Raw genomic sequence first — 26,767 nt, forward strand, 5'->3', positions numbered from 1 at the left:
TTAAAAATGCAAAGCTTGACAAGTACCGATATAATATGTTAAGTGGTTGCTTTGAACGAGTGTATCTTCCTATGGTCATTTGTAATTGTAAGTCGTATTAAAAGACTGATCAATCATTCTCATATAAAACTGGGTCAATGAATAGGAGCATGTTATGATTATTAACATCATGTCGCCCAGAATTAACAACTTCAAAGGGAAATTACACTATATATGATACATTGAAAAAACAGTTAACTTATTACATTATTAAAAATATGTTTGGATTGCATTCTTTATCAATTCACCATCAATGCACCCATCGCCTTTTTTTAAAGGACGCCTCTCAACCCTTTATGTCAATTTTGCATTATGGCCAATGTTTGAAAGTTTTGCATTTGATTTACGACAATATGTATGTTGAAAAAAAGAACTATTACACTTTATATGCCTGCAGGAAATCATAATGCAATCTTACAAAGCTTTTCGTATCAATTCTAGCATAGCCAACTTGTGCTTGAAATCAAATCTAGTTATTCATAATTGCCGCATTTATTTTCATATTTTAACCTATTAAAAAAATAATTAATAGCCAAAATTGTAAAAACACTCTGCTATTATGTTGTGTGTTTTTTTTTTTTCTTTGATATATTTTCAATGTTATTAAGGGTCACTCTTGGTTTTTGATAGACACAAGTGCCTGCATGATGTAATATTCAACTCAGAGAAAAAAATACAATTTTGTATTTCTCTGAATATTTGTGTATCAAAACAATGATAATAATATACACATCAAAGTTTGAGAATGTCGAGAATCATCTCATATAATGTCGCGTAAAATCATCCCATTGATATAAACAAAGACGATAATATTTAAATAAAAAGTAAAATATAGAAAAATATGCAAACATATTTCATGAGATAAATTTAGTTTTTATCAATATGACGCTCATATTTTAGAAAATCTAGTGGGCCTTTGGAGAACTACAAGTATATTACATTTTTGTGTTGGGCATTTTCATGACCTCTGTCATATGTTGGGATTTTATTTTTAAGTGTCTGAAAGGCAATATACCCCTTTATCAAGCCTTAAATACAGCACGGTGTTATACTTTTTATACTTCGTTCATTTTATGTATAATAAAATATTATACTTTGTACGCTAAAATACCCTTCAGCCCAAACATTTTTCATAACTCTTTCATACATAAATTTTGAAAAATGATTAAAAGAAGCTACATCCATCTTATCTAAACACTTAACGGTTCATATGTGGCGGCATCGTTTGAATAATGTGTCAGCTCAGTATATTGTTTCGAAGTGTCCTCGTCGGCTTCTGTAGCATTATTTTCATAATCTTGTTCCTCTGTTACATCATTTGTATTTCCTATATTGTCATTCCTACTTAAAAAAAACAAAATGTATAAAACATAAAGAAACATAATTGCTTTTAAAGTCTGTAATTTGATCCCAAACAATATAAATGAAATCCGTTTAAATGTATAAAAATATATATGATTCATGGGATTTATTTGAAAATTGTGAACAAGAGTCAGTATCTGAAATTCATGCCCTTTACCCTTCGCTACAGAGTATTTGTATAGGACACACTCTTTGTTGCCTGGGAAGGCCTAATCTAATGTTGTAAGAACTTGTTGCACAACCCATTTGCATTTTGATATGTACTCATTATTTGTATAATATGTTGTAAACATGTATTAAATGCAAAAAATACGTTTAAACTAAACTTTTTTTGTTTGTATACTCAATACTGTGAGAAGAAGAAGAAGAAATAGTATAAATGATGGAAAAGACTACTTTCAAGTAGATAAATTAATCATAACAATAATATGCAAAACTTACGTGTTGGGTCCATATCTGGAATTTGTTCTTGTACCTGAAAGAGGAAATTTAACTTGAATTTTGTTATAAAATTGTTTTGGTTTTGTAATTTAAAACAACAATTTAAAGTGGATTTGTGTACAATTGCACATTTTTTCATAAATAATTCAAATATTGATTAAAACAATAGAAATGTGTTTATTTAGGATTTTAGTTATAACATGTTCTTTTTAATTAAAATGTTGATAGACTTCCATGCATAAATCATTTGTGGTTTAATGTTATGTCTAATACAACAAACTATCAACGTTAATTTCCAATGCGTTTACAAGAGTATCATTATCCCAATTAACTTTAAGGAATTTACATCAGAGGAACGAGCCAAGGAATTCGTCACATTCAGGAATTTTGAACAATTAATTATAAGGCCTTACTTAAAGAAGCTGAATACACAACATTAAATTATAATATTACCTTTCTTATTTGATATTTTTTTTTGTACAATATGGGATACGCCAGTACCATAGCCAATCAGAACGACACATACTATCCCGAGAACTATTGACATTGTAAAAGAGCTTTTCTCTTGATTGCACTTATTACACTTGCAAGTGTCAGGTCTGAAACCTAAGTTAAACGATAAGATCCTATACAAATAAGCAATTATAAAGCTTACAAAAACTAATGTTTAAATTGATTCATGTTCGGAATAAAATGTATAAAAATGAAAATTAAAGTGTTTGTAAAATGCAGTGTGTTTAGGTCCAGAAATTGTCAATTTCAAAAGAAATAAATGGTTACAAAAATATACCACTTACAAAGCTCAGTTATAAAAAAAAGATTTAAGGTAGGTATGTTTAATTAAGTAAATTGTCGTGTAAGTCTATAATAGTTTTTATTTTTTAGCATTTGAACTGAACAAATGAACACAAACGAACAGCGAATAACAAATGATAATACCTTTCTCTGAGAGGAACAATATCTGATCATATACACCAATTCTGTTAACAGTAGTTACACGATATTTTCCATAATGTTCAAGAGATACATTTGAGATTGTTAAATTTGTCTCCAATCCAGATGATGAAATTTGAAGATCTTCGTTACTCAGTAAAGAAATCCAATTAAGCCGATCTTCCATGAACCATGTAAATCCTTTAGGTCCAGGTTTAGGATAAGCTATAACCATGAATGAAAGTGTCACGGATTTACCGACTTCACTTGTTATATTGTGAAGAACTTGTCGCACTGGTCGTGGAGAACCTACCAAAATTAAAATCCCATTTCATACAAACTTGTAAGCATTAAAATGAAGCAGTAAACGAAAATGATTAAAATTGCTTTATTATTCATTTAATACATTAATGTCGTTACAATAAGATGGATAATTCTAAATATTAAACGTGGTGTGTTTATGTACTGTTATTCTGATATCAGTTGCCTCGATTTTCAATTTCAAACATTAATCATTTTTAAGTAAACAGTATACCGGTATATATTTTGATAAAGTTTAGGACTTAGTTTTTATTGTACTTAACTATTAAAACTAGAATACTTACTAGCTTTTTATAAGATTAACTTACATTCTACAAACACCGTAACAGTTTTATTTGTTGAGGCACCGAAATTATCAACTGCATTGCAGATATAAATGCCGCCTGTAGTACATGTTATGTCTTGAATATTGTGTTCTAATCTATTTGTGTTAGACTGTCTTGCAATAATGTCCCGGTTAAATATGATATAAAGGTCTTTGGCAGATATTCCAGTAACAATGCAAGTAAGCGGAATGTTCACATCATGTTCCTCTAATGTCGCCACCGTTTGACTTTCATTCTGTCCAATATAAAACGATTTTACGTTTGTCCGTTCTAAAACAAAGACATTTTTTTCATATCATCTTAATCTCAATATCAAAATGATATAAAATTAGTTAAAGATATAATTCTACTATTATTCATTATTATCCCAACAAGTAATTTTTGGAAAGAAATGCATTTTAAACCATTACAGATAAGATTTTAGAAATGTGCTGATTATTCACAAATGATATAAAATGTTTAGCATGAATAACTATTCCATGATTGACGTAACTTATTTGTATGGCTAATTAGTAATATCGACCATGAATTATCATGATTTAACAAAAACCTTATAATATGACGGTTGTCCTTCTTTGTAACTGCTATATAATCTATAAACTGAAAAATATCATTTTTATTATTGGAATGTTCATCCGAAAACAAAGAATTTCATCTTCGAAAAAATTCTACATATCAAACTACCTTGAACAAAAAGTATTGTTTTGTATGAAACGACAGCTTGATTCTCTGGTTGTATGTTAAATGCTTTACAGTATACTGTTTTGTTGTGGTCGATAGTCTTTGGATTGAATGAAAAAGTGGAAGATGTAGACCTTTGCTTTTCTTGTGTTCCAATATACCAAACTATTGTAGCTGCTGGTCTACTCTCGCTTGTGTCACATGTCAATGTTTTACTTATACCACTTATTACTTGTAGTTGTCCAGTAACTGTACCAGTTCCATCTTTGAGTGTAGCATAAGATACCTGAACTGATGTAGACAAAAGCAAAGGGCTTTTTATTATTATACAGATGGATGACATTTTTAAGGTAAAAGAGATATTGAAACTTCCATGATTTAAAGTTCTCAATAATATTTTGTAATTGAAATGGAACAATCGTTAGACTGTACGATAAAAAATAAAATTAGCAACTTTATAGTTCAAAGCATGAATGGGCACATGATTAGAACCCCCAATGTTTGGCTAGCTGCCTGGATTACTTCCTCACATAAAGAATTCCCTAGCGGGATATGAACCCATAGCGGTTAAGGGCAAGTGGTTTGACATTCACTACTTCTACCAATACAAAACAATAAAACAAAATTATTTCTATTAAAGCAAAAGAAGAAAGCTGAACCAATTTCACAAGAAATCCAGTTCTACCGAATTTTAATTTAAAGCCTATAAAAATGTTGATATTTATTCTTTAAGTGTTTTTAAAGATTTTTAAGTGTTTTTAAAGATTTTGATGATTACTTAGATCTTGAACTATCACTGAACGTGAGACATACCCCCTCAGCCACCTTTACAATTTGTAAATTAAGTTGTCTGAAGCTGACTTCGATTTGGACCTTTATGTTATGATGTTTCATCTATGTACCAATAATTATGACAATTAATTACATTGCCTATACTTTACATTGCTTAAATAGTATAATCACCTGCATACCATTATTTTGGTTAAAAAAAGAAAAAGGGACTTAACTAAATAAAACAAGTAAAACAATTAGTCTTCTGAAGCCAATTTGAGTAAATAATGACAAAGTCCCTATCTGAGTAATAAAACTTAAACACACAGTGCATTATGATATTTCAATTCAATATTTGGGGTTCAAGTTAATAAACCGGTTCCTGAGATGGAACGGGGGTTGTCACAAGTTAAATCAGTTACATCAAAATTGAAAATAAAAATCAATAAGTGAACCTTGAAAGTAAAGATCAATATAAAATATGAAAGTCTAATCAACTTAAAGTTCTATTCCCAGGGATTGTTGTGTCCAAATGTGAAATTCATTTATAAATACGTAAGCTCTAATTTTGTGATTTTCATGTTTGAAAAGACGCACTATTATGTCAAAATTTCCATTTACTGATAGTAAAGTTTTTCAGCCAATCATAGCAAAATACAGTGACAATTCAATAATTACACATTCAAGACCTATATCATTTCAATGCCACGGTTTGTCATGTTGGTTTGATGTTCATAAAGGTATTTTCTTAAAGAATGTTGAGTCTAATATGAAGAAGATTCATTCATAAATGAGCCATGTCACGACAAAACCAACATAATGGCTTTGCAACCAGCATGGATCCAGACCAGCCTGCGCATCCGCGCAGTCTGATCAGGATCCATGCTGTTCGCTATCAGTTTCTCTACTTGTTAAAGAGTTTGTAAGCGAACAACATGGATCCTGATCAGACTGTGCGTATGCCCAGGCTGGTCTGGATCCATGCTGGTCGCAAAGCCATTATGTTGGTTTTGTAATGACACGGCTCAAATAACAAATTTCTAGCCAGTTATAGCAAAACTAGAAAATTTCAATAATTGGATATTGAAGGTCAATTTCATTTATGACTTAAGGTCAAGATCAGTCTAGTCAATTTGGAGGTACATTTTAAAGGATTATTGTGTTCAATTTATTTGTTAACAATCAAGCAATAGACAATTTGGTACATTTTTGGGGATATTTTCTAAATTAAACAATCAGAGTTATGAAACTTGATGAAGACAGTTGAATAGACGCTTTAATGTTCCAGATTTCTAAATAAGGGCTCTACCGTTTGTGTTCATTGAAGGCCGCCCTTCCGTGTTTATCTTGTTTTTCATATTTTCTGCGACGAGACGGGATGCGATAAAGTGATCCCCACCACAAAAAAACTATGGTAGGGATATTCACATTAAAATTAATACAAAGAACGACTCATTTTCTAAAAAAAAATAATAGAGAGACAAAAGTGAAATAAGACAAATAATTAAAGCTGTGAATTTTAATTCCTATGACAACAGAAAGTTAAGTGACAGAATAATACAGTGTATGTCGATAATCATCTATGTAATTATGAACTCACCGGCAAACTGAATTTCTCTCGAGTAACCTGTGTATAGTTGTTCAGACATTCCAGTAAATGATAAAATGCTGCATTTGAACTGGACAGATTTTTGTACGTTACCAGTGAATGTTGTATATCTTGGAAGAGATAAAGTTGAAGAATATTTTCTCTCAGAGTCAGAACATCCTCTTGTTGTATCAGAAGCAGACTCTGATGATGACCAGACCTGAAGGGAATCGCTTCCTGGCTGAAATGTTGATTAATTCTTAAGATTGCACTATCCAGCACATTGAATAAAAATAGTTGTATCGGTAATGACAATATGACAATATAACATGTTTTATACAAACAAGTGGCGCTAACAGTGTCTGAAATACTTCACATCTAATCTGCTTGCGTTTCGTGTTTCCAGAGAAAATGCGTTTCACTTGCTTTCTTTTCTAGAGCATGAAACCAAGGAAGGTGAGATCTTCGTGATTTAGTTCAGTTCTCATTACGACAGTATGAAGCCATTATAAAAAAAGTCATTGATGTGACCTGTAATTATGTAACGAAACTGACTTTAAAAAGAGGAAAATCTCACTTTTTATAGGCAGATAACGCAAAAAGTAAGACGGTGACCGCCATATGTACTTTTCTTCCCTTCTTCTTCATCCGGAATGAAAAGGTAAGTAAATCGTACCTCTGAATAATACCAAGTAAATGATGGTTGCGGATAGGAACATCCTGTACTACATTTAAGTTGCACTGCATTTAGTGCGAGATCTTGGTTCTGGCTCGGAGGATTTTCATACTGAAGTGATGTTGGTACAGCTGGAATATCCAAAAAAATCACATTCGCTAACCTTATAAATATAATCACATATGATGTAGGTGTAAATAATGAATATATATTTGAAATAAATTTAAAGTTAATTCATAAAGAAATTAAAGTAATAAGATAAATAAGGGACATTCAAAGTTTACGGGGGGATAATTCTGGAAATATGGACGGTAGATTACCTTGTCATATTATTATTATATGGGAGTTTGAAGTAAATCATGTAAATATTTCCGGAAATATAATATGAATTATATGCGAATAGCACATTGATAATAAGGTTTAAAATATTTGATAATAATAACGAAAGACAACCGATCATGAATAACTCGTGTTTTAAATAATTCACTGGTGTTCAGTTGTATATTTTCATTTATAATGAAAACATACAAATTGCATAAAACATTTTATCACATACCCATGCCGATTTTACGACTCCATAAAAATGGTATGGCACGGCCGTGCAGATATTTTGGCGTGACGTCAACATACAAATATAGCGTTAAGACGCGCTAAATGTTAGCATTACACTATAGGCGCGTCAATGAAAAATATTCTTTTTCGATTTAAACTGTCTTTTTCTTAGGTATATGATAAATAGAGTATTATATTCGTGTAGGCTCATTATTAGATTTATTAGACTCGTTGAATAGAGTAATATTATGCTTCCCAGAGGCTCGCATAATATGATTTTATTCAACTTGTTCAATAAATTCAGTATTGAATCTATACTCATCTAATATCCTCTATTTAAATATTCAATATTAAAAGTTAAACAAATTATTGTGTAGTACCAGTATACGACTTATAATCTGCTTTTGATATTGACTAATCTATATATTTTTATCATAGTAGTTTAATTGAAAATCATATACCAGTTGTTTCCACATTAGCTTATATCTCGTAATACATTTGAGGTAATGGATAAATATTATTGTAATTACGTAAAAGATGAACACTGTCATAAGTTGTCTTAACGGTAGCATTTGTAAAATATATAGTTTCATTTGTATTATGAATTTTATCATACATTATTTCTTATACAATAATAAAAAGAATAATTTGGGAGTGAAAGTTGCATACTTATGACATTCAACAACAGATCCTTTCTTTGATTTATAATTGAACATGTCCACCATTTCTGATCCGCCGATCTGTTGACACTGGTTATGTTGATGTAGACGCTACTGTTGTCAGCACTAAATGTATATCTACCAATAGTTGTTGTCAGACATAATGATTGAGAACATACAGTCATCGAGTTGATACCAGCAAGTGAGGAAGGAAGACTAGTGTCACTCTTGTAGACCTCTACTGTTACAGAACTACTAAACTGTGATATCTCACACACGAGCTGTATATTACTGCTTTTCAATGCTGCTTTGTTGTCACGTATGTATATTCTCTCAACAGTTCCTAAAATTGTAATAATAATGTAAAGGATTTTAATTATACTTATGTTATTACTGCGAATTATGCCAGTATACAAAAACACGATCTGCATCAAATATGCTTTAAAATATCAACATTCTATCCTTCATTTGAGTCATCAAAAATGCAAAAATGTCACCTTCAGGCGAACATTATAAAATCTATTCAAATTGAAAAATATTCTGACTTATTTGTTTTATCTAAGAAAAGACTTTGTTTAAAAGTCTTGAAAGGAGTCGAAAAGGTATTTTACATAAATGATCCTTAAAATTTTAACAATTTTTTTCCAAAATAAAACAAAAAGTTTTATTATCTTTATATATAAGATAAAAGACAGTAGTAGCGGAATATTTGAAAATAACAATTTACAGGTAAACCAATTTAGTTCTTTGATAATAAAGATATTGAGGTAAATTATCATAATACTTAACTCAACACAAATTGATGTTCCATACGGAACGAACTATTTATAGTTTAAATACATCATCAACCATAATTGTGTAATAAATGCCATGGATTTTCATTCGCTGATAAAGAATGAACGATAAAATTCCCCCCGTTTATTAAAGATCGCCATCTGATAGCATTTAAACGCTGTGATTAAGATTTTGTATCAGTTGAACGTGGAGTCCAGTATTTACAAAAGCTTTTTTATCTACGCATTCTCTTCATTATGTATTGACTTTTATTTATTTCAAATTTCTTAATTGTACACGTAGTAAGCTATCATTGAAGTGTGATGAAATATTCAAGTGATCGCTTTTTTGTATGCATATTTGAAACGTCAATAATATTGGATATACGTTAAAGTTACATTTAATAACTTTTATAAAAACAGAAATAGCAACATTTCATTAATAAATTGGGTTTCATATCGACTCCATGTCTTATTTTGGTGTCCAGACAACCAAAATGAGTTTTATGAGCATACAAATGTGCACCCTTATTGTGGCGAATTCGGAAGTACAATTGTTGTGTGCATGAGAAACTCCGCCTTCAGATCATCCGTACTGTCCTAGGATGATAACTTGAGCCTTTGTTTACATAACAAAGACCAATAACAATGCGAAAAATAGGTTAGGTAGATCAATGCCACAACCCATAAAAATGAAAATAAATCTACGTGTTATCGTATGTCTTGTTAGCGCAGTAGGTAGAGCAATCGTGTCGGTAATGTGTTTTACCCGTACAGGCAAAAGTTCGACTACTGGTAAGACAAATTTGACCGGTTTTTCATATACATACATGAATATGAGATCGAAAATTTTGTTACACTGCGATCGAAAAATACAAAAAAGAAAAATAGAATAGAAATAAAAAATATTATACTATAAGATATATATTATAAGAAGAAAACAAAAAGAAAAACGAAAAATAAATAAATAATAATGATAAAAAACAGAGCAAAAAGAAAAAAAACTGTGGTAATAAAATGGCACTACGTGGGGTTCGAACCTATGAGTACAAAACATTAAAAGTTACAATTACTTCGATCTACCAGCAGAGCCATAACGGTAATACACAAACGATACTGTAAGAATTATGCAATATAGTATATGTAAGTATTTACTTTTACATTACCGGATAATAATCCAGATAACCCCGTTTTTGGACTTTCCCATGTACCGTTAAGACCAAATTATCATCCTAGGACAGTACATCAATGTTAAATCAACAAACATTACTATAAGTAGCAGTCCTAATTTAACGGTATATTTCCGCATTGTAACGGTTATTTTCATACAAATTTAATGATCTTTTTTATGAGATGATTATTTTTTTCTGCACCACAGGCCTAGTGCACCGTGAATCTTAAACGGTTAAATTGTGTTTGTACAAGAAAATCTTATATTTGCTGTGTTCCGGATAGCAACTACAACACCGTGACGAAGCGCATACACGAGCTTATTATAGTCTTCATTTGCATGTTAAAATTCGTATACAAACTTAAGTGTTACCGTGGGGTTTTCCATTTAAAATCCTAATTTATTGACAGTATTTGATGAGATTAATAACGATACTGTTAAAAAGTTTAATGAAACTGTAGAATGCTTGGTTTTTAGGCCGACGGCAAAAATATTTTTTCATATTTATTTAATGTAGCTTTAAAGAATATTGAGATACTATAAAATGTAACTTAACGGAGAACATTTAAAAGATACTGAAATTATTAACAATGTGTCAGCATCAGCACGAACACCATTATTCCCTGCGGTCTGGAGACCGCAGGGTATTGGTACGCGTTTAACTTTTGAGGCATGGAGGAGCACGTGACCTGTTTTCGGTACATGGAGGAGCATGTGATCTGTAAACCGTACATGATTGGTTAATTAACCTTTTCGAAAGCCTAGCTAAATACCGTTTGCCGGTACGTTACGGATTTACCTCTAGGGAATTAGTCCGAATTACATTAATTTTATTAAGAACAAAAAACTATTACGTGATATTTCTAATTTTCTATAATTATTTTACCGTTTAAGGTGGAAAAACTTGAATGATGTGTTTGAAAATGATCAATGTATCTTTAAAATCTATCTCAAATTTTACAAACATTGTTTATACTGAAAATCTACAAAATTAAAATTTTCGTAGTGGCATCTGCCATAATAAATAGAGATATTTTCTGCGTAAAGTTGTGTGTTTACTTTATTCTTTGTTTGCTCGGAATTATTCATAAAATGGTAGGCCTATTTATCATTTTCTTAAAAAGAAATAATTGTTTTATGTTCGACTTTCTCCGGTCTTCAACGGTCACCAGTTTCCAAAGACCTTCTTCTATATTGATCGATTATTGTCAACTTTATAATACTGCACGTTTGTAACGTCGCTTTTCATTGGATAATCGTGACGTTTATATAGTTTCATGAAGAAATCTTACTTTTTTCTCTAAAATAATTATGCTTGCTGTAATATAAAATCGTTATAAAGATTGTTGACAGGATATATGGCCGTATATAAATGGCTGTTTGTATAGGGCCATATAACCTGTCAACAATCTTTATAACTAATAATATATGAAAAATCTTTATATCATTAAAAATGTTCCCCGCAGGAAACCATTTTACTTGTTTCTATTTGTGTAATATTAATGAAATTAAATGTATACCTGTGAAGTAGTTTATATTACTCACCAGCATGTAAATAAGCTATACATCCGGTTATATAAACATATAGAATTTTTAATCCAACCATTTTAAACAGGTCATCTTATATCTAGATTTCACCATTGAGTCCGTCATCATATATGATTGTATTTCATTTTAGATCAGGAAGTTTGAAACCATAAACGTATACATGAGGAAGTTTAAAACATAAGTACGTAAATTCATTTGTAAAATCGGCTCATGCTGTATACTTTATATGGACAATAAAAACATTATCTTAAGTAGTTTTTCTTTTTTAATAATTTTTATTCGTTTTCTTTATTATTGTTAAATTAAAAATTCGTACTGAAAGTAAGTATACATGTTCTCTTGTGTAAACTATGTATGTCACCTTCTCTGATTTAAGATATTATTATTATTATCATCATTTACACTATTATTTTTACTAATGCATCGTTTTCGGACAATTTCATTTTTTACGGACACAATGAATGTGAACATAACATCTAGCTTTTTTGTATGTATTATATGCTTTATCTATCCTATAACATCCAGCTATCTATTTTTTTCTCATGCATCGATTTATCCACCATCCATCTACTGAAGTGGTGGTATTCTGGGCAGAGCTATAAAAATATAAATGCTTTAATTTAATTATATGAATCCTATTATTGAAACACTTTCATTATTGATTAACAAATAATTACTTGTTATAAAAAGGATATGTCTTGAACGTTTGGCCTTAAGATATAACAATAATAGCTTCTTGTTCATTTCTAATCGTCACGAACAATGTAAAACTGTTAGAATAATTTTCTGGGACTTCTTTTTACGTAAAATTTAGTAACAATACTTGTATGTACGTTTTTCTACTTGTGTGTTGGTTTTAGTTTCTTATTTGATTGTAAGGAACACCTAAGGAAAATGTTAAACCTATATCTTTATGCTGATAAATATGTATGACTGCGTATGACGACGGAAGGCGGTGATACAATGGTGAACACGCGTTGGTAAGATGGCGAAGACGCAATGGTTTGTTGATGAAAACATGAATAATCAAAATACATTGCACTACTTTGTTTTACATTTTGCCACTTTAATGACAAATCTTTTCATATTCAGCGCTACTTTCCTTGGGTCATAAGCATCCAACATGCTCCTAAATCATTATTTAAAAGGTTATTAAATTATTGAATGCCCTTTCTTCAGAATATTTATTTTCGTTTCTGAGTTAAATTGTGCCTATAATATTAGTATCAGATAAAATGTACGACTTTTTTCAAACATAAACGGAATTGTTTTTATGGTTTCTGTACGTTTAACTGTTTTAATGACTTTAAAAGATAACTGAGATATGTGTTTACTCGTTGACTTTTCAAACTTTAGTTTAATGAGATTTGATGATGAATGGGATTCGTTTTAATTCTTGGAAAATTGAATCAGTCCGTATAACTTATAGATTTATAGAACTGTGATATGAAATAAAGAGGTTATAAATTATATTGATGTGTACAGTACTGATTCATATACAGATGATAACAGTGACGAATTGCTTAAAGATTAAGAAATTTGGTAAAATAAAAACGTTATCTATATTTAATATATTTGTATGGGTTTTTTTTAACCCGTTACCTCATATATACAACGCACTTTCGACCCGCACCCCCCCCCTTTTTTTAGGCCTCAAATAGTTTTAAAATGTCCCATGGAGGTCCCAAACACTTGTTTTCGTTTTAAAATGTTGTTTAAAGAAGTTATCTTTTTTTTCGGCGCCGCCACCTATCAGAAAGATGCATCAGGGGTGTCAGACGGGGTATGTGCCCCCATCTGCTTAGGGGTTTGAACGGGCAGCAGTCCTCGCAACGCTAAGAAAATTTTGGACTGTGAGAGGCTTAAACTGGCCTCAGGTCGATCAGAAGGTAACGTGTAACCAATGCTGAAAAGCCTTTGACTCTATCTGAATCAATTGAGAAGTTGCAGCACTTTGAAATCAGTTTGGAGTGAAAAAGTCAACACAAAAAAGTGATTTTGGCAATTTTGAGATGCAATTTTAAGATTGAGCATGCCGTTACTAAGGCTATGGGGCAGTCAACATTTGTTTCAAGTTTGGTGAATATTGAAGCATCGTTATAGTTTCATAGCAATCTGAACTTGCAACAGGGGCTTTTCAATGAAAACCGCCATTTTCCACAAAATGCTCATGCAGTAATGGGTTAAGTACAAGAATGATTTACGACGACACATAGAGTTGCTCCGATTTATATGAATATCTTGGATACAGAAAATACGGAAAACGATAAAACTAGAGGGAGAACAGTATATAACAAGTTTAAGTGTTTTTTATGTTTGTGTATTTCTATCATTATCGTCTTTGGGGAGTGAATCTTTGTAGAGATTTTCCCCGTTACAACCATTGTTACTTATTATAGTAGGGAGAAAATTTACAAAACTTTTTATGACTTTGTATGTAAACGTATAATTCACAACAAAATATAAATCAAAACATTCCAAATTTAATTGATTAATTTAATCAAATAAATAATGACGGGAGAGATGTTAACGGAATACTGCCCAAACAATGCCAACTCACACAACCACCCTTAATTAAGGCTTTAAATTGGACACTGAACATGACCTGGGTATAAATAAGGAAGGGCATAAGGGCGGAAAAGAGAGATCATTCTGATAATAGTAGGATAATTATATTCGAATTAGGACCAACCTATTAATATAACCAATAACGCTGAAGGTGCAATTCAAAACAGGGAGACGTAAGAATAATTACAACGTAAGAAAATTGAAATTCAATTTTGGTTTTGATTTAGATTTAAATTGCATTCTTGACAAAATATCTACGCATTCGTGTTTAAGTAAGCTGGATTGGCGAGTAGATTAAACTATGAGACAATAGCAATACTTTCAAGTTGAAACGGTCCATTTCAAAGCCAAATTCACAAACTTTGAAACGCGGCTACAACATACATATTATTTCATCATATATAAAAGGAAAACAATTTACCTTTGTCGACACAAATTCGGCATTAACTGGCTCAGAAATTGCTAAAAAGCAAGTTATCAGAGGGAGGTCTCTTGTTTATCGTGTGTGTTTTACAAATTCAATATGACTTTGTATTGCAGCACAACCTTTATAAATCTTGGGTTCTGTTGCGAAAAACACTAGTTAAAAGTGAATTTTGGTAACAATATAAGAGGAGTACATAAATGGTCTTACACATAATTATACTGCAAAAATAATAAGCTTATACTTGAAAAGCTTATGGGTTTTTTTTAATTCACAGTAAAAAAAATATAGTGCCTCACAAAAAAACAATTATATGTGCCTAGGTTTCTACAAGATATATATTTAACTTATTTACATAAAGATCAGTTGTGATATATGAAAAGAGACTATAACTATTTGAGCATTTATCAATTTGTTATGTGTATTTTTTTCAAAATAAATTAATGTACAAATGTAGTTCCTTCATTGAATGATCAGAAACGCAGAATAGAAACGTATAGAAAAATTCTGTTGACTACCTTGTATAGACAAAATATCGTCTAATTATCTTGTTACATCAATTTGCTCGTTGCTTTATACATACTCCACGTATTTTATTTCTTTATTCTCTGAAAAAAATCTGCAATTTTGGCCATGTTTTGGCTGGGACAGATTTTTAATTCTTAAATTTAAAAAATTTGTCCCAATAGATTTAAGGGAAAGGGGAAAATTTTTATACCTTAAAATAATATTTTTCACTACATTTTGTTATTGAAATTTAATTTTTTCTTGATTTCTGTTCTTATAGAATTCTTTAAAAAAAATGTCTGATTCTACAGAAAAAATGTTAAATTGATTTGGAAATTTATCCACCAAAACAGAAGCAACAGTAGTAAAAAAAACTGGTTAAAATGACTAGCAATTTTTGTTGGTTCAAAGCAAATTTCAACATCTATGTTAAGTACAATATTTGGTGAAGTTTTTTTATTTTCTTATAATTGATGTGAGATGTATCCAGACTTAGCTTTTTCATCTGTCTCTGTATTAAGTTTCTATAAAGACAGTATTAATTATACATATCTTTCTGATTATGTTTTCTAAATTCATGTAAAAATGAAACATTTATATTTATCAATGCTAATATGATAGAGTCTTACCAAGGTTCACTCCTTTGTTTAAGGCTTACTTCTTTTACAGGATCAACTACATTTAGAACTGATAAAAAACATATCTTTAAAAAAAGCCATGACTCATCAACAGATATTGCCGTAAACATATTCGACCAGTCACAAAGTTTAAGATTATGTATAAAAAATTCAGCAGAGTAGTTTTTCATTGATCTAGAAACAAAATTTTTGTGTTTATTAAAAGTGCATTATTGTGATTTTCTTAACAATATATAGGTACGTGGTGACTAAGACAAAAAGGTAAAGTACCTGATTGGAAAACCTTATCAGAATAATAAACTACATACTATGTGATCTATTAACGTTTTTGTATTTGATGTAATTCTTGTAGGATCTTTTATAATCTGTGTTAAATTAAAGATTTTAAGAATACATTCATATCTTATAAAACAAGAAGATGTTTCTTTACCGTCCTAAATAACATTAAAAGAAAACTAAATCGTGAAATGGTCAATAAAAAAATGATGTTTACCCGGACGGCTTTTATTACAGTCGTGGTTCATGAAACGTGAATTGTAACAGTGTTATCCATTCATAGGATGATACTTATACTTGTGTTTATTTTTATAAATGGCTACAAATAGATGCTGTTGTATTTTGCTTTTAATATTTTATTAATTCATTGTTTAAAATAAAATTTATCATGTAAAAAACATATAAATATATTTTGAACGTTGTTCTACAAGTTTGGAAAATGATTGCGCAATCAAACTCAACCAATTACAATATGCATGAATATAGATTAACACAGGGTACCGTTGTTACCTGTTGGAAAAAACTGGGATATTAATTCTTAATATTTACTAGAAATGAACGAACTGATGTACTAATAAACAATTATGTTATTCTACCGGTCTATCCTACGTGAAAATGGCTGAACCTCGGTTGGCTCGAACTACCGATCTCTCGGACTTATATGCACAAGCCCTCCCAATTCAACCGAACGAAGTTTGACTGTATATATACATTGTGCATGTTGAAAGAGCCACAACTAACTTCATTTATTACTTACCACATTGTTTTACCATGAAATGTTTATTAAGAAGAAATTTGATTTGACTTTTTCAAATTATTTTCTTCCTAGAGAATTTCAAAAAAACGAAGAAAAGGAGTTGATTATGCCAACGCAAGTGCATTAGTGGGATTCAACTCATTTAACAAGTTTTGAGAAACAGCTTTTTAGATAGATATTTATCAATCTTTTATTTCAATCAGTTTAAATTGCATGTAGATACCAACAACTATGTGGTCAAAAATGTAATAATTCAATTGTCAGTTTTTATATGCTTTCCTGGATGTGCCTTCGTTTGTTGTTGTTGTTTTTGTTGTTGTTTTTTTCTTTCTTTCTTTTTTCACGGCATAAGAACAATGTTAGATATGGTACATATATGATCAAATAACTCAAAGATTTCTTACAATGTACAACATGTAAACGAGTTTTCTATTTTACTCTCTTTATACTTACATTACGTTTGACGAAATATGCTCGAACCAATTAGAATGCAAACATGTTGCAAGATGGCGGTCAAGTGCTGAAGTGTTTTAGCTATCAGAAATTACTAGACGCTTATGTCCGAAATTAGATTTTATATGTTGATACTAAGCTTATTATTAGATTATATATTATTTTATCAGGATATGTTTCACCTTACTCCATGCCATGCTACATAAATAAAAACGGGTGTGTCAGATCCCTTGCACGAATTATTGATTATTGTTGGACTTACCCTACGACGTTGTTTCAGTGTACCCGTCCTGTCACGGCTGAAGACCTTAAGCTAGCTATATAATACAATATGTCTTACAGTTATATATAATTATTATACAAGATGTTGATTAGATCGATTACTACAAATTGAAAGTATCAAATACACCATCAACAAACAAACTTATATTCGTAAATTAAAGTTTTATTTAATTACGAATATAAGTCTTTTGAAAGGCTTTTTCATTTTATATGACGGCATAAATTTATAGTCACATCTAATATTATATTAAGTCAAAGGATTGATAATCCTACCAAGCTGTAAGATGACTGTATTTCGGTCATTTGTACACAAACTTATCAACTTTTACAAAATTTCTGTCACAAGTGCCTGCATTTTATTATATATTACTCAGATGAACAACAGTTTTATTTTTCTTTGGGTATATTGGATGTAACATATATCAACAGTATTCCAAATAAACATGATAATGTCAGGCAAAGTCTAATACAAAGTTGCATAAAATAATGCTATTAACATTTGCAAAATAGAAAAAATGGTATAAAGGTAGAATAAGAAAAAACAGTGTATACATGCACAAATATTTCATGAAATACATATATTATTATTTAATATGATGCATATATTTGCAAAACAAGGATAGAATATTTTAGATATAATCAATTAAATATCATGACAGTAAAAACAAAACTCAGTGGAAACAAATGAACTTGGGAGAATGATACGAAAGACCGGTGAGGACATTTGAACTTTTAACATCACGAATTCACGATTTCAACTTCAATTCAATTTTGTCAATTCATGAAGCTAAAATCTAGAATTCGTGAATCCCGTATGTCGCTTATGTGAATTAACAAAGTTAAAATTGTGAAATCACGAAGACGAATCGGCAACTCATGAAGTTGAATGGTCCCAACCGGTCTTTCAAAGAGTAACAAATGTATTTCATTTGTGCATTCATATACTGAATTCGTACTCTTAAGTTTCTGAAAGGTAGATGGCCCCAAGTCAAGTCTTAAATAATACACAGTAGTATACCTCATAACTTATAACTTCATTATACATCAAAATATATTCAAACCATCGCAATGGAGGTATGTATCAAATATTTTACGTTGTACGAGTATATGAAATAAACCACTTAATGTGAACATTTCACTTCACTTTCATACAGACATTTTGACAAAGAGTTTAAAACAAGTTGCAACCATCTTTTAGTTATCTAAACACGTAACGGTTCATATGGTGCAGTATCGTTAGAGTAATGTGTCAGCTCAGTAAATTGTTTCGAAGTGTCCTCGTCAGCTTCTGTAACATTATTTTCGTAACCTTGTTCCTCTGTTACATCAGTATTATTTCCTATACAGTCATTCCTACTGAAACAAGCACAAAATTTATAATACATAAAGAAACATAATAGCTCTAGTCTGTACTTTGATGCCAAACAATATAAATTAAATCTTTTAAAATATATGTATATGATTAATAAGATTTATTTGTTGATTGTAAACAAAGGTTTCTTTCTAAACTTTGTTTTATTTATTCTCCGCTATAGTGCGTTTGTAAAGGAATTATATTTTTGTTTATATACTCCAAGCTAGTATAAGAAGAACCAGAAAGAGCATAAATGATGGAAAAGACTACTGTCAAATGGATGAATTTATTATTACAAAAAATATGCAAAACTTACGTTCTTGATCCATATCTTGAATGTGTTGTTGTACCTGATATAAGAAATTTAACTTGTATTAAGTTATAAAATTGTTTTGGTTTTGGTATTTTAGTACAACTGTTTCAATCTCAATTAGATAGGTGTGCAATGGGCGCATTTTCCATAAATATTTCAAATATTGATAAAAAAAACAATAGAATAGTGTTATTGAGATATACTTCTATACAACATGTTGCTTGAATTAAATGTTAATAGACTTCTAAATAGTTTAGAATGAACAATTATATGATGAGTAATAATTTTTTGTTCAATAGCATTTAATGTTCTGCTACATAAATATATTTAATATCGGATCATGTATCCTATACTTGGCAATAACTTCCATGTATAAAGCTTTCGTGGTTTATGGTTATGTCTAATACATTATAAACCAGTTCACTTTCAGATTTTTTTTTCACATTCGTGAAACGAGCAAAGGAATTCGACAAATTCATGAACTGAGCAAAGCAATCTATAACAGTCAATTACAAGGTCTTACTTAAAGAAACTGTAGGAAACCTTATAAAAAATATTTACCTTTCTTAGAGGTATATCTTTTGTACAATATGGATACACCAGTACCATAACCAACCAGAACGACACATACTATCCCGAGAACTATTGTAGTTGTAAAGGAGCATTTCTCTTTATTGCATGTATTGCAAGTGTCAAGTCTGAAATCTAAGTAAGCAGATAAGAATATAAATAGGCAATAATAAAGCTTACAAACACTAATGTTGGAACTGATTCATGTTCAGGAATAAAATGTATAAAAGTTAAAATGTCCGTTAAATTCAGTACAAATAATAATAGTTTCTTTAGCCAAGACGATGTGTTATTAGGTCCAGAAATTGTCCATTTCAAAAAGTATAACAACTAACAATACCTTTCTCTGAGAGGAATAATATCTGATCGTATGAACCGATTCTATTAACAGTAGTTACACGATATTTTCCAAAATGTTCACGAGATACATTTGAGATTGTTAAATTTGTCTCCAAATCATTTGATGAAATTTGAAGACCTTCGTTACTCAGTAAAGAAACCCAATTAAGCCGATCTTCCATAAATCATGAAAATCCTTTAGGTCCAGGTTTAGGATAAGCTATAACCATGAAGTAAAGTGTTACGGGTTTTCCGACTTGACTTGTTATATTGTGAAGAACTTGTTGAACTGGTCGTGGAGAACCTACCAAAAATAAAATCCTTTGTACAACAAAATTATTATTCTAATCATTTAAATTAAAATATCATAAATTGATTAAATTACTTGATAAAAAATCTAATCAATATATGTCATGACATTAAGTGGCTACTTAACAAATGTTCATGTACTGTTAATCTGATATCAGTTACCACTAGATTCAATTTCAAAAATAAATCATTTTTAAACATATACCGGTTATATATTGATAAAGTTAAGGACTGAGTTTTTATTAAGATAAACTTACATTCTACAAATAACGTAACAGTTTTATTTGTTGAGGCACCGAAATTATCAAGTGCATTGCAGATATAAATGCCGCCTGTAGTACAAGTTATGTCTTGAACATTATATTCTAATTTATTTGTGTTAGACTGTCTTGCAATAATGTCCCCGTTAAATATGATATAAAGTTCTTTGGCAGATATTCCATTTCCAATGCAACTAAGCGGAATGTTCACATCGTGTTCCTCAAATGTCGCCACCGTTTGACTTTCATTCTTTCCAATATAAAACGACTTTACTTTTGCCCGTTCTAAAATAAAGACATATTTTCATATCATCTTAGCATGCGTCAAAAGAATGAAAAATAGTACTAAACGTAGCAGATATTGGTTTTGACATTCACAAGAACACATCATCATACAAATAAATATTAGCATGTTAACAATTAAAATATATGTTAATCAAAATAACGATGCTAGCATATCACTGAATTATTTTACATTTATGTACACTTTTCTATTCGTATTTCATTTTCCGTAAAAACTATAAGGAATAACTCCGTTTATCTGTTCAATATCAACATGATTTAAAAATTAGTTAAATGATATAATTCTATAATTAAGTTTTGGATATAATTGCATTTTAAATCATTATATATAAGACTTTAGAAATATGCTGAAAATTCACAAATGATATAAATGTTTACCATGAATAACTAACTATTCTATGATCGAAATAACTTATTTGTACGGAATATTACATATATGGACCATAAATAATAATGATGTAACAAAAACCTTAATAATTTTGAAAATTTCCTTAATTTCACTTTTATTTGTCTACGTTATCCTTCTGTAACTGATTAACTATAAAGTAAAGTAAAAAATCTCATATTTATTTTAGAAATGAATTATTTTATTTGTTCATACGACAAAAAAGAAGAATTTCATCTTCAAAAATATTCTGCATATCAAACTACCTTGAACAAAAAGTGTTGATTTGTATGAAACGACAGCTCGATTCTCTGGTTGTATGTTAAAGGCTTTACAGTAGACTGTTTTGTTATGATCGGTGGTCTGTGGATTGAATGAAAAAGTGGAAGATGTAGACCTTTGCTTGTCTTGTGTTCCAATATACCAAACTATTAAAGCTCGTGGTCTACTCACGCTTGTGTCACATGTCAATGTTTTACTTATACCACTTATTTCTTGTAGTGGTCCAGTAACTGTACTAGTTCCATCTTTGAGTGTAGCATTTGAAACCATAACTGATGTGGACAGAAACATTTATCATTATTTTACAGATTGATAAATTGTTAAGTTCTCAATAAAATTTTGTAAATAAACAAACGAACAATCGTTGTACCGTCCCGATGAAATTAAGAATATATGGCTTTCTGTTAATATTGATTTTATAAGTTAAGATATAAAAGTAAAGTCTAAAGAATTCTGTTACAAATAAGTGTTCGAAATTACAACAATTACTTCAATGAATGTATCTTTCCCGAAAGACACTAGTGATAGAAGGTGAAGAATTAAATCAAAAACTGTGATCCCTATGATGAGTGGCAAACTGATAATATTTCGGCATGAGACTTCCTATTTTATCTCCACAGGCATCAATGTGATAATGAACTCACCAGCAAACTGAATGTAAGTAGAGAAAGGTGTGAAGAGTTGTTCAGACATTCCAGTAAATGATTCTATACTGCATTTGAACTGGACAGTTTTCTGTACGTTACCAGGGTATATTGTATACCTTTGAAGAGATTATGTAGAAGAATATTTTCTCTCAGAGTCAGAACATCCTGTTACTGTATGAGAAGCAGATCCTGATAATGGCCAGACTAGAAGGGTATCTTTTCCTTCTGTCGCTTATGCCGAATAATGTCACCCTGTTCATCGGCGAGGCTTCTCTTTCTACCTCCACCACTCTGGCTGTCATGCTGTATAAAATGTTCGTCCAGTGCATCTTTCCACGTAAAAACACGTAGACATTCAGGGCAATGATGGGTATTCTCATCAGCATGTTTCTTTATGTGACGGTCGAGGTTTTGCCTCCTCGTAAACGTTTTCTTACAGCTCGGACATTGAAATCATTGTCAGTGATTTTGAGTTTTCCTGTGTTGGAGCAATTGACTCAGTTTGACAAAATTGTCCCCGCAAACTTCACATTGGTAAGCCATCTCGATAAGCTGAAAATAAAATGATGTATTAGTCTCGAATTTATACAACGGCCCTGTGAATAATAAACAAATAAAAATTATTCAAATGCTAAAACTTATACAAATTTGAGCAAGATCACACATTTTTTTACATCATAATTTATATCTGTAAATGTTTCCATGAAAAAAAGTTGGTCTTAAAATTTAAGAAATAAAATCTCCATCAAAAACAGGGCGAGACTAAGAAAAAGCCAGGCGAGACTACAAAACATACCTTAATATATTATTAATATCCTGATAAACACTAGTGCCTGGTAGAGATTCAACTTGGAAATAAAATGAAATAGTGTTTACTGACACTTTTATATACCAACTTTTTGCGCATGCTCATAACCGTCCGAATGAAAGAATTTATTGATCATTTTTATTCAATTCTAAAAAAAATACAGTTTTTAAAAAATTTCGGTCATTTTGTTTTTAGCTGTCGAATCAAAGGACAATATTACGTGCCCGTGTTAATAAAAAATTTTTGTAGTAGATACAACATTTTAAGACTTTAAACGTAGCCAAAAATACAAAATGTTTACAACCAGGACTATTAGACCAAGACACGATGCAATGCGCGCATTTAGGAGTGCCGGGAGCGCATTTGGGAGCGCATTTAGGAGCGCCAGAGGCACATTTGGGAGCGCCGGGAGCGCATCTAGGAACGCCGGGAGCGCATTTGAGAGCGCCGGAGCGCATTTGGAAGCGCCGGGGGCGCATTTAGGAGCGCATGTGGCAAAATGTGCGCATGCTGGAGCGCATGTTACAGCAACTCTGCTTGCGCCATCACCACCACCATCACCGCAAAAAGAAAACATGGTGTTTCACCATCCATTTACTATGATGATTTCAGGTCCCACGGGTAGTTATATACATATTTCTGGTATTTTATCACACTTTTTCTTACACATAATTTATTACAAGTTTGGATACATAACTACAAATATTTTCAACATTTTTTTTTTCTCTGAAATATTTTTATGTTTAAAATACAGTCTTTCTTTGAAAATTTTGTGTTTTTTTTTTTTAATAGATTTTACAACAACTGGAGTGCAAAATAGATATAGTTCATGTTTTTTTGCAAAGCTTGGTAAAAATGCTGAGGTTTTTTGTTATGAAAAAAAGTGTTTTGTGTTAACTTAAAACAAAAGTACTAAAACAATTTCATCTTTTTTCAGCCTGTGGGAAGACAACAATGGTGAAAGAGTTATTACAGTATAACAGCTCTAAAATTCAACCTGGTATCCAAAGGATCGTTGGTATACAAACGTGGAAAAACCGTTTTTTACACAGTATGTAAGAACCGTATTACTCGAAAAAATTTAAAATTAAAAGGTTTCCCGGGGCCCCAAAAAAGCGATGTTTTATTTATCCCAGAATGAAAAATTTCTGTTTTGGATATTTTTTCCCGAATCGGGGAAAAGGTAAACGCATTACAGATTTTTTTTAGGGAGGATTCCCACCCCGGATCTCTCTCCGTATTTCTATCAATCAGAATTTTTTTGTACTAAAAATTTTTACAAGAGAAGGGAAAATGTCATTATTTAGTGTTGTTTAATAACCCCGTGACAAAAAACGGGTTGAACTGGCAGACAAAGTATCCTGGGCAAAGTTAAAAACTTTTAAAACAATTGCAAGTATCAAGTTCCTAGGTCATTAAAAAAAATTTACACAAATCGAGGGAAAAATGATAGAAAAAAAAAAATTAAAAATTCAAATCCATAAGTCACGTGACCCCCCAAGAACCTATGAAAGAAGACAATATCCCAGGATTAATCATTCTGCTGCTGAAATTCATACGGATAACATCGTAAAATACTCAGAATCAAACAAAATAGAGGATAAGTCAGAAAAAATACAGAATAATAAATTAGAAAATAATTTGGAGATTATCATGGAAAAATAAAGGACAAGCCTGTGACGATTGCGGTCAGTTATTTGACAATGTTCATGACGTGCAAAGACATGTCAAAAGCAGATGGTGTCCTGAAAGTAGGTATCAGAAGAAACGAAAACATGAAGAAATAAGCGATAGCGAGCACGAAGAAGATGCGTTAGAAGATAATGAGGCTTACGTAAATTTATCGAAGCGAGCCAGAAAATCCAATGATGAAAAATTCAACAGAATATACAACCAATTGATTGATGACGGAGAAGAAAGTGATGAAGCACAGGAAATGACAGAAGAACGCATTTAGCCTTACAACAAAAAGGCGTTTTTCAAGAATTATACAATGTTGATTGACAATTTTGTATTGCCACTTAGGAAAAATGAACTGCATAACAACATTATGGCTCAGATAAATAAATTTATTTCAAAAGGTTATAACAAAACTTCAGCCGTGACAAAGGTCTTGAGAAAACATAACACTGAGTTTGAAAATTTATTTCAGACTGAAATTACTGATGATGAAGAAAGTGACGAGAAAAAAAGTGACATCGATGAGGAGGAATCTGAAAACTAGTTTATAGGTACATATAGCTATATTCATTTCATTTCTACCAAGGACACTCAACAGTAAACATGGCTCCATGGGAGGATTATTTAAAGTCAATATATTTTGACCCAAAACACCCAGCCGCATTTGCTGGGCCACAAAAACTGTACAAAGTGGTAAAAAATGAAGGGAAATTTAATATCGGAATGCACAAAATACGAAAATTCTTGCATAATCAGGAATCTTATAGTTTACACAAACCGGTTAGGAGACGATTCACACGAAATCATGTTGTTAAGGCGGGTAAAGACGATTTTTGAATGGCTGACTTAATCGATATGGTGAAATTTGCTAATTGGAACAACGGTTTCAAATACATTTTGTTAGTGATAGACACATTCTCCAGGTATGTTTGGTTGAGACCACTCAAACAGAAAACTGGACAAGATGTTACTGAAGCTTTCATAGACACCATGGTTGAATCTGGCCGGAGACCTCGACGATTAATAACTGACAAGGTATTTATAAACTATTATTATTTCACCAGTTTACTTTTTATTATTTATATTATGTGTACTTGAAAAATGACAACAGTATTAATATATTTTATACATTTTGTTTGTTTTCAGGTCAGGAGTTTAGAGCCAAGACGGTGCAAGAACTAAAGAAGAAACATGACGTAATATATTCACCCACACAACATGAGACAAAAGCAAGTACATCCGGAAGGTAAAACTTATTATTTATACTATCATTAAGATATTCTTCATTATTTAATGTAGTTTTTTAATGTTGGCTTGAATAACTATTTAATTATATGTAATGTAAATCTCATGTTAATATATTTTTTTCTTGTATCTTGTAGGGTCATTCAAACAATAAATATGATAATAATTCGCTACCTAAACTACAAGGACAATTACACATAATTACCAATTCTTGATGACATCGTGTAAAGTTATAATCAAACGTTTCACAGAACAATTGGAATGAGACCCATTGATGTGAAGAAGACCAACCAGGAGGAAGTTAGATTATCCACGTACTTTACACAAAACAAAAACAAAGGAAAAGGGAACATTAAATTGAGACCCTTCAAATTTAAGATTGGTGATTATGTACGGATCAGTCATCTGCGCACTGTGTTTACGCGAGCGTATGATGAAACCTACACTGGAGAAGTGTTTCGGGTTTACAAACGTTATCACAGAGGTACATTGCCTATTTATCGTCTTCAGGACATGCAACAAGAAG

General features: G+C 31.0%; 2 protein-coding genes across 3 annotated transcripts; both read right to left on the reverse strand.

The window, feature by feature from the left end:
• Positions 1 to 2,102: 2,102 nt before the first annotated feature.
• LOC132758755 (uncharacterized) lies at positions 2,103 to 11,961 on the reverse strand. Its single transcript, XM_060750452.1, has 9 exons — positions 11,839 to 11,961; positions 8,360 to 8,692; positions 7,139 to 7,269; positions 6,475 to 6,703; positions 4,107 to 4,394; positions 3,405 to 3,692; positions 2,782 to 3,084; positions 2,336 to 2,448; positions 2,103 to 2,108 (listed from the first exon to the last, which is right to left on the reverse strand). Exons 1-9 carry the CDS (start codon positions 11,897 to 11,899, stop codon positions 2,103 to 2,105), a joined length of 1,752 nt encoding a protein of 583 aa, XP_060606435.1. The 5' UTR covers positions 11,900 to 11,961.
• Positions 11,962 to 18,483: 6,522 nt separating this feature from the next.
• On the reverse strand, positions 18,484 to 22,742 carry LOC132758756 (uncharacterized). 2 transcript variants are annotated; one of them, XM_060750454.1, is made up of 6 exons: positions 22,506 to 22,742; positions 21,846 to 22,133; positions 20,889 to 21,176; positions 19,975 to 20,626; positions 19,417 to 19,450; positions 18,484 to 19,099 (listed from the first exon to the last, which is right to left on the reverse strand). In XM_060750454.1, exons 1-4 carry the CDS (start codon positions 22,552 to 22,554, stop codon positions 20,508 to 20,510), a joined length of 744 nt encoding a protein of 247 aa, XP_060606437.1. In that variant the 5' UTR covers positions 22,555 to 22,742; the 3' UTR covers positions 18,484 to 19,099; positions 19,417 to 19,450; positions 19,975 to 20,507. The 2 variants fall into 2 exon arrangements, with proteins under 2 accessions (XP_060606437.1, XP_060606436.1); XM_060750453.1 differs by having other exon boundaries at positions 18,484 to 19,102.
• Between the last annotated feature and the right edge of the window lie 4,025 nt (positions 22,743 to 26,767).

The sequence above is a fragment of the Ruditapes philippinarum genome, unplaced genomic scaffold (assembly GCF_026571515.1).
Source record: "Ruditapes philippinarum isolate M1 unplaced genomic scaffold, ASM2657151v2 ctg2307_1_1_1_1, whole genome shotgun sequence".
Classification (NCBI taxonomy): Eukaryota; Metazoa; Mollusca; class Bivalvia; order Venerida; family Veneridae; genus Ruditapes; species Ruditapes philippinarum.